We start from the raw sequence: 8,254 nt of genomic DNA, 5'->3' as shown, positions 1-8,254 counted from the left end.
TGCTGCTTGCTGAGTTGTGTGAAAGCAATGGCCAAGCTGCTGCGGTGATGAGGCCAGGCTGGAAGTCCCTGCAGTGGGGAGAGGACTTGTCCGGGTGTGGGGTTGTGCTGTCCCCCCAGTCGCACGTCCTGATGTACCAGCACTGCATCTCTCTCTGTGCTGGGGGTGTTGCAGGGCTGAGCATCAGGGCTTGCTCTGCTCTAAGCTCTTGCTGGACTCATCACACGCCAGCCTCTGTGCTCTGGAAGACCCAGCGTTCCCCATGCAGGTGTGGGGCTGGGCTGTGGGGCCTGTACTGCTCTGCTGAAACACATCAGCTGGGGGCAAATGGCCACTGCTGCTGCCTCCCCAGCCTATGGGGTGCCCGAGCATCACTGGGGAGCACTGGGAAGGACCTGGGCAAGGGGTCTGTGAGAGGGAAGCAGGTTGTTCACATGGATGGGACATCCCAGGCAGGGGTGCAACGGGGCTGAAGCAGAGGCGGTGTGGGGTGCAGGTGCTGCAAGGGAAGGCAGAGGGTGAGATGCACACAGCAGGGCTGGGAAAACAGCTTGCAAAGGGGTTCTCCCCATCTTGCCCCTTTGCTGCACCACAGCTTGGTGAGGTCTCCTGAGCTACCGCTGAGCCCAAAGGCTCGCGTGGCAGCAAAGGGATGGAGCTAGGCTCTGTCCGGCCTACATCCATCTCCTTTCCATAGGACAGGGTCAACATGGCAGGCTCCCCACTTTCCTCTATACTCCCCATGCCCCACAGGCTTGGCAGAGCCTGTTGTGGGCACACTCACCGCAGTGTGCTGGGGCCAGCAGCCATCATCCCATGAAAGGGCTGCTGGGCCCCGCTGCCTTCTCACAGATCCAGAGGTGCAGGTCGTCGGGACCGGCGCACTGAGCAGGTTTGATGTTCCCGCGGCTTATTATGGCACAGGACCCGTTCGACTTTGACTGCCATGGCCTGGATGGGGAAACAACACATCGGGGGGCTGCCCTATCCATCACTTTCTGATGCGGCTGCCTCTTGTACGCTCAACAAAGGAGGGGTCGAATGCTGCAGTCAAAGGGGGGATCCCCCAGTCTTCCCCTACTGATTTCACATTCTGAAGTCTCAGCAGGTGTATCCCTGCCCTTCGTCGGGCAGGCTGAGAAACCATGGTCCTGGCACTTCCTGAGGGCATGTGGATGGCCAGAGGAGCTGCCCTGGGCTGTGGGGCTGCAGTGGGGTGCAGACCCCACTGTGGGAATGCAGATGGAGGGGCAGGGGCTGGATACTCAGCACCTGGCCAGATGGGTCTGTTCCTCCCCACTGCTCTCAGACAATGCAAGAGGAAGCGGTGGCGAGCTGGGGAAGGGGTGCACGTGGCAGGGTGCAGCCCAGGACCCTCCGGAGGCTTGATTTTCCCTCAAGGTTGGAGCGGGGAAGCACATGGGGAATACAGGTGGTGCTGGAACGCTTTGTCTAGACCTCACATAAAGCTTCTGGTTTCTTTGTCCCCTCTCACTGCCTCCTGCTTGCACATACGCTGCACGTGTCCCCCCAGGTCTTGACTTCCCATTTGCACCTCCTCTAAGCACCTCATCACGCCACTGCGCCCACCTACCCTTGGCCTCAGCTGCTTTGATGCTTTTTGTTGCCCAGTACTTGTGCCTGGGACTGGGTACCGGTGGGATTTAGACCATTTCCTAAAGCCATGATGGAGGATAGGGGGGTTGACAGGAGGCTCTGCTGCCGGGTACCTTTCATAAAGGGAGCCATCCACCCAGAACCAGGCATCCGAGACCCCCTTGTCATCGGGGTCCTCTTCCTCCAGCCAGCCGTAGTCATACCAGGGGAAGATGCTCTTCTGCAGCCCAATCCAGTACGGGATGTCCGCGTTCTTCAGGAAGGTCTGGGGAAGGAGAAAAAGGGCCTTTCAGTGCCTTTGTATTATGGGGTTTGCAGGGGGTGGTGATCTCTTTATGGAGCCCCTGGGGCTGGGACAGGAGAGATGGGCAGCCCCTGGTGCCTTGCTCAACTTTGGGTACCATCCCAGGGTGTCAGAACCTCTTTTCCCAAGTCTGCTACCAGCCATGTGCTCCAGAGATCAGCCTTGCATGCTCCATTGTCTTGGCAGGCCAGGAGCAGTGCTGGCTGAGCTGGGGGAACCCAGGGCTGGATGCTCCAGCCCTCAGCTCCCCCAGCATCCTACCGGCACAGTCCAGCGACTCCAGGATTTGGTGATCAGGAGCTGAGCGTATTTCTTCTCACACTCATCTCTGCTGTCCTCCCATGTCTTCTTCTCCGACGAGACAAAGAGGCACTTGCCCCTGTACAGCAGCCAGCCCGAAGGGCAGCAGTCTGGGGGCAAGGGCACAGCTCAGGTGCTTGCTCAGCCACAGATGCCTTTTAGGGGGACCGGGAACAGCCCCACATCATCCCAGCAGACACCACAGGCTCGGTGTCTTCTCCAGACAGCCTTTGACCACCCAGTTCCCATCATGTGGCCAAAAGACGCAGTGCTTGTGCCACCGTGGGGTGCCGGTGCCAGTGCCCTGAGGCAGCATCCCTGCTCCACCAGCAACCTACCTATAGCCGTGCAGGCGCGCAGGCTGGCCACGGTGCTCTCGCTGCTGTTGAGCTCGCCCTGCAGGCGCTGCATGTCCTTGTGCAGCTCGGCCAGCTCCTGCCTGGCGCGCCCCATCTCCATGTCCTGCAGCTCCAGCGCCGCTCGGCTGCTGTTGCCGTCCCGCCATGTGCGCCCCAGCTCCGCTCTGGCCCACGCCAGCTCCAGCCGTGCCTGCTCCAGGCGCTGCTCCCGGGCGCTCAGCTCCTGCTCCAGGCGGCCCTGCTCCGCCGCGTGCTCCCGCGAGGCGTCCCGCAGGCTGCGGGTGACCTGCCAGTCTGGGCACAGGCAGAGAGATGGGCCATGGAAGGCAGTGGGAAGCAGTAGGAGGCAGTGGAAGGCATTGGGTGGCAGTGGGAAGGAGTGAGAGGCAATGGGTGGCAGTGGGAGGCGATGGGAAGGCAATGGGAAGGCAATGGGTAGACAATGGGAAGACAGTGGAAGACAATAGGTGGCAGTGGGAAGAAGTGAGAGTCAATGGGTGGCAGTGGGAGGCAATAGCAAGGCAATGGGAAAACAGTGGGAGGCAGTGGGAGGTAATAGGTGGCAGCGGGAAGCAGTGAGAGGCAACGGGAAAGCAGTGGGAGGCAATGGGAAGGAAATGGGGAGGCACCGGCTAGGCAATGGGAAGGCAGTGGGAGCAATGGGAAGGAAATGGGAAGGCACTGGCTAGGCAATGGGAAGGCAGTGGAAGGCAATGGGTGGCGGTGGGAAGGAGTGAGAGGCAATGGGAAGGCAGTGGGAGGCAATGGGGAGGCATTCGGAAGGCATTGGGAGGCAATTGGAAGGCAGTGAGAAGACAGTGAGAGGCAACGGGAAGGCAGTTGTAATCAATGGAAGGCAATGGGAAGGGAGTGAGACAGCCCACGTAGGGGTACATGGGACTGACCCTGCTCGAGAAGTAGGGTAGGCAGGGACATGACCATCCCAAAGGATGGGAAAGGCATGGCAGGGAACTGCTCAGGACCTGTCAGGGGAGAGCAGGGCAAGGCAGGACAGGGGGTAGGAGCAGACAGAGCAGGGCAGGCGCAGGACGGTGCGGCATTATGAGGCTGAGCAGTGTCTGGAAGGGAAGGGCAGGGAGCAGAAATGGAGAGCAAGGTGTGGAAGATGGGTGATGGAAGGCAAGCAAGACACACACGATGTGTGAGGGATACAAGCCAGCTTGTGACACAGCGTAGAGTGACCCAGCCATGAGGAGTGTGCCTGGGCATGCCTTTATCACACCCCTGTTCACCCACAGCAGCATCCCTCTCCCCGTGCTGCCCAACCACCCCAGCCCCACAACTGCTCCCCCCCAGACTCACAGCAAGCCCCCAGCACCACAGTGGCCACCAGCAACAGCAGGCAGGTTGCCATCAGCCCCGCAGGGAGACACCACCAACAGGACCAGCGCCCTGCAAGACACAACAGACCACAGGCATCACTTGATGAGCCGGGAAAGCCCCGTCAGCCCACAGACCCGTTGCGTGCAGGCAGCGAGTGGCAGCGTGGTGGCACCGGTGGCATGGTGTGGGCGCTTCTTCTCTTCAAGAATGGGAGCAGGAACACCCCAAAACACCTCCCACGGCCCATGCCAGTATCTCCTGGGCTCCAACCATGCACTTACCTGCGCTGGGCTGGGCCCCGTCCCCATCCTGTGCCACTGGTGCTGGCTGCATGTTCTCGTAGGGGCTCTCCGCCTCGTCCATGCCAAGGGCTGTTGGAGGAAGGAAGGGAGAGCAGCTGAAATCACAGGAATGAGCATGGAGGGGGCAGCCTGTGGGTCCCATGGACTCTTACCTGCCTCCAGCGCCTGGCTGGCCATGGTCCGGCCCCCCACCACTTTGGCAAACCTCAGGTCAGCATAAACCAAGCTCTGGGCCATGTGGGCAAGCCCTGAGCCCTGCTGACTCCCACCCTGCCTTTGGGATGCCTTTGTGTGGTGGTCCTGCTCCTCAGTGGTTGTGCCGTCCCGCAGGGGTGCAAAGGAGAAGTGTGGGCAGCACCTGCAGAAGCAGAAGTTTGCTCTGAGCTGTAGCAGACGGGACCAGCGAGGCACGGCTGTGGGGACCAGCACCCTCCCATTGGTCCCAGCACCACCGGCCCACCCCCTCCCACACCCCAAAAGTGCTCACAGTCCCCCACAAGCACATGACAGGGTCATGGCAGCATGGCCTGAGGTCAGGGTCATGGTAGAGTAAGGATAGACCCAAATCCCTGGGCCATGGGAGAGCTGGGGACCAGCCTGAGCTCAGGAGCCCATTGCTCTGGGGACAGCCCAATGGAGGGACGGAGGTCTTCACAGATGCAGATGTCTGTCCCAGCCTCTAAGAATGGGAATTTCCCCACGATGTAACTTGTGGAGCTGCCTCTTGTCTTCTCCCTGGTCCCCTGCTAGAAGACCTTGGCTTCACAGAATCATAGAATCGGAATGGTTTGGGTTGGAAAGGACCTTAAGATCCTTTCCTTTAAGAACCTCTAAGATCCTTTAAGAACCTTTAAGATCCTTTAAGAACCCCCTGCCATGGGCAGGGACACCTCACACTAGACCATGCCACCCAAGGCTCTGTCCAACCTGGCCTTGAACACTGCCAGGGATGGAGCATTTACCACCTCTTTGGGCAATCTCTTCCAGTGCCTCACCACCCTCACAATAAAGAGCTTCTTCCTTTATCAGCATCACTTCAGACCCTCCCTGTGAGATGCATAGAGCGACAACATCAGCTTTGCCTTCCCATCCCCACACCACAACCCCAGCAACCACAGCATCTCCTCCTTGGCCCCAGCCTCCAGCCTCTCAGCATTTCTGAGGTCTCTGTTGAACTGCACCCAGAGAAAGGCAGATTTCAGAAAGGGCACTGAGTTGGGGAGCAGCTGGGCACATCTGGACACAGCCAGTTCCTAGGATAACGGAGGTGTGCAGAAGTGCTGTTGTATTGCAAGGCTGTGCTCTCCATCATCTCTGCAAGAACAGAAGTCCTTCATCACTGGAGAAAGTTAAAAATCATGGCCAACTTTGAAGGAGACAGAAAGAGGTTTGGAAAGCGAAAGGTTGAGCAGCTTCCACCCAATATCCGGGAAGAAGATGGAGCGTATCCTCCAGGGCACACAGGGGTCCAGACCTAGGGAGAACATGGTTGAGGCTGGGGGAAGCTCAGCAGGATTTACCAAGGGCAAATAGCATTTGCATGCCTGCCTGCCTGCCTGCTGCTTTGGGAGCACTGGGTTGGGGACTGTTCATCACGACCCTTTGATGTCTGGGACATGGCTTCCCCTGTGGTCAGTGGGGGCTGTCAGTGGGACCACAGATGATGCTCTGCTCATAGCTCATAGCTCATGGCTCATAGCTCACAACTCATAGCTCTTATCTCATAGCTCTTAGCTCATAGCTCATAGCTTATAGCTCATAGCTCATCTCATCTCATCTCACCTCTTGCAGGGCGATGGCCCCGGCGCTGGTGCATCCCCATGGGGCTGCGGGCCACCAGCCTGCTGGTGCTGCTGGTGCTGCTGGTGCTGCTGGTGGTGGCCACCGTGGTCCTGGGGACCTGCTGTGAGTCTGGGTGAGGGCCGTGGGGTGGGAGGAGGCGAAAGGGAGGAGCAGGAGTGGGTTTGGGGATGATGGAGGGTGTCAGGGATGAGGGGTGCCAGGGGTTGGTGATCCAAGGCTGGAATTGCTTCTGGCTTGGCCAGCCTGAGCTGCTCTGTCTGCCTGCACTGCTTTCCCCTTGCCTACCACTCCTTTCCGTTGCCTACCACTGCTTCCTGTTGCTCACCACTGCTTCCCCTTGCTTACCACTGCGTCCCACTGCCTATCAAAGAATTGTAGAATGGTTTGGGTCAGAAAGGACCTTAAGATCATCCAGTTCCACACCCCCTGCCATGGGCAGGGACACCTCTCACTAGATCATGTCACCCAGGGCTCTGCCCAACCTGGCCTTGAACACTGTCAGGGATGGAGCATTTACCACTTCTTTGGGCAACCCGTTCCAGTGCCTCACCACCCTCACCGCTTCCCACTGCCTCAAACTGCTTCCATTCCATACCCATTGCCTCCCATTGCCTTCCCAATGCTTCCCTCTGCTTCCCACTCCTTTCCCATTGCCTCCCACTGCCACCCATTGCCTCTCACTGCTTCCCACTGCCACCCAATGCCTTCCACTGCCTCCTGTTGTTTCCCACTGCCTTCCATGGCCCATCTCTCTGCCTGTGCCCAGACTGGCAGGTCACCCGCAGCCTGCGGGACGCCTCGCGGGAGCACGCGGCGGAGCAGGGCCGCCTGGAGCAGGAGCTGAGCGCCCGGGAGCAGCGCCTGGAGCAGGCGCGGCTGGAGCTGGCGTGGGCCAGAGCGGAGCTGGGGCGCGCGTGGCGGGACGGCAACAGCAGCCGAGCGGCGCTGGAGCTGCAGGACATGGAGATGGGGCGCGCCAGGCAGGAGCTGGCCGAGCTCCACAAGGACATGCAGCGCCTGCAGGGCCAGCTCAGCAGCAGCGAGAGCACCGTGGCCAGCCTGCGCGCGTGCGTGAACACAGGTAGGGCCGTGGTGGGCTGCGGGACGGGCACCGATGCTGCTGGGAGATGCGGGGCTGGTCCCGGCCAGGATGGGCCCTGCGAGCATCCCTGTGAGGCTGAGCGCCTGAGCCGTGCCCCTGCCCCCAGAGTGCTGCCCCTCGGGCTGGGTGCTCTACAGGGGCAAGTGCCTCTTCATCTCCGTGGAGCTAAAGACGTGGGGGGACAGCCATCGCGACTGCCAAGAGAAATCCGCTCAGCTGCTGGTCCAAGGCGACTGGCCATCGTGGACAGTGCCGGTACACAGCAGGGGGGCTGCAGCACCCCAGGGCTGGGGGCGATGGTGGGGTGGGCAGACCCAGCAGCAGCAGCAGCACTGCGGAGGTGCTGGGGGGCACCACCAGACCCGGGGCTCCCGGGCACCCGGTGGGCTCTGGGCATGGGGCAGGCGGTCAGCAGCTTCTCTCTTCCCAGCTCTTTGTGCAGGATGGTGCCACGTACTGGATTGGGAAGAAACACAAACGTCATTCCAATCCTTCTGAGGACAGGTATGGATGGTCATATAAAGAGTAAGTTGTTCCACCTTGGCCACGTGCACCTCTCCCAGCTTCACCAGCCATGGGTAGAGGCGCTGTGCACTGCCCTGGCATCTGTTCTTGCCATGGGACTAATGCTTGTACATGGGCAGTGGCCTGATCCTCCTGCCCAGGTAAAGGGCCCTGAGGCTGTAGGTGTTTGGGGAAGGCCATGGTGGCAGCAGGCTGAGAGCATGGTGATGGCACCTCTCACGTGTTCCTTCCCTCTTGGAACAGTTGGATGTGTGCAGTAATACCCTTCGGGAAGGTAGACAGCTGCTACAGGTGGAGGAAATTACCGTGGATCTGTGAGAAGCTGCCAGATCTGAGCAGCACATCTGAGACCGTCCTTCCTCTCCTGTCCAAGTGGTAACTCTGGAACACCCTTTCCACCACAGCTCAGAGGGATAGGAGTGCGGGGTGCACAGCAGAGACACCCTTTCCCTCCTACACAGCCACATCCCTGCATCCTGTTGTCTCCACCACACTGCAAATCTCTTTTAAAGGCATACAGATTCATAGAACCATAGAATGGTTTGGGTTGGAAAGGACCTTAAGACCATCCAGTTTCAACCCCCGTGCCATGGCAGGG

The 8,254-nt window shown here is 59.8% G+C and overlaps 2 protein-coding genes across 2 annotated transcripts; one reads left to right on the top strand and one right to left on the bottom strand.

Annotated features, from left to right (window-relative positions):
- Positions 1-809: 809 nt before the first annotated feature.
- Positions 810-4,463, bottom strand: CD72 (CD72 molecule). The gene is made up of 7 exons (XM_030470572.1): positions 4,379-4,463; positions 4,206-4,295; positions 3,904-3,993; positions 2,560-2,874; positions 2,183-2,331; positions 1,731-1,882; positions 810-951 (listed from the first exon to the last, which is right to left on the bottom strand). The coding sequence occupies exons 1-7, from the start codon at positions 4,461-4,463 to the stop codon at positions 810-812; spliced, it is 1,023 nt and encodes a 340-aa protein (XP_030326432.1).
- Positions 4,464-6,046: 1,583 nt separating this feature from the next.
- LOC115601053 (B-cell differentiation antigen CD72-like) lies at positions 6,047-8,248 on the top strand. Its single transcript, XM_030470571.1, has 5 exons — positions 6,047-6,131; positions 6,796-7,110; positions 7,238-7,386; positions 7,562-7,635; positions 7,900-8,248. The coding sequence occupies exons 1-5, from the start codon at positions 6,047-6,049 to the stop codon at positions 8,033-8,035; spliced, it is 759 nt and encodes a 252-aa protein (XP_030326431.1). The 3' UTR covers positions 8,036-8,248.
- Positions 8,249-8,254: the final 6 nt, after the last annotated feature.

Source organism: Strigops habroptila, chromosome Z (genome assembly GCF_004027225.2).
Source record: "Strigops habroptila isolate Jane chromosome Z, bStrHab1.2.pri, whole genome shotgun sequence".
NCBI classification, from domain to species: Eukaryota; Metazoa; Chordata; class Aves; order Psittaciformes; family Psittacidae; genus Strigops; species Strigops habroptila.
This window is presented reverse-complemented; position numbering and strand designations above follow the sequence as displayed.

Bases quoted from the DNA above. Each gene is read 5' to 3' on its own strand.
- CD72 (XM_030470572.1), bottom strand. From the start codon at position 4,463: ATGGCCCAGAGCTTGGTTTATGCTGACCTGAGGTTTGCCAAAGTGGTG. The intron at 2,875-3,903 runs GTGAGTCTGGGG...GCCTGTGCCCAG, and splicing joins TGTGGTGCTGGGGGCTTGCT to ACTGGCAGGTCACCCGCAGC. The intron at 1,883-2,182 runs GTAGGATGCTGG...CTCCTTCCCCAG, and splicing joins GGAGTCGCTGGACTGTGCCG to ACCTTCCTGAAGAACGCGGA.
- LOC115601053 (XM_030470571.1), top strand. From the start codon at position 6,047: ATGGGGCTGCGGGCCACCAGCCTGCTGGTGCTGCTGGTGCTGCTGGTG. The intron at 6,132-6,795 runs GTGAGTCTGGGT...GCCTGTGCCCAG, and splicing joins CGTGGTCCTGGGGACCTGCT to ACTGGCAGGTCACCCGCAGC. The intron at 7,636-7,899 runs GTATGGATGGTC...CTCTTGGAACAG, and splicing joins TCCAATCCTTCTGAGGACAG to TTGGATGTGTGCAGTAATAC.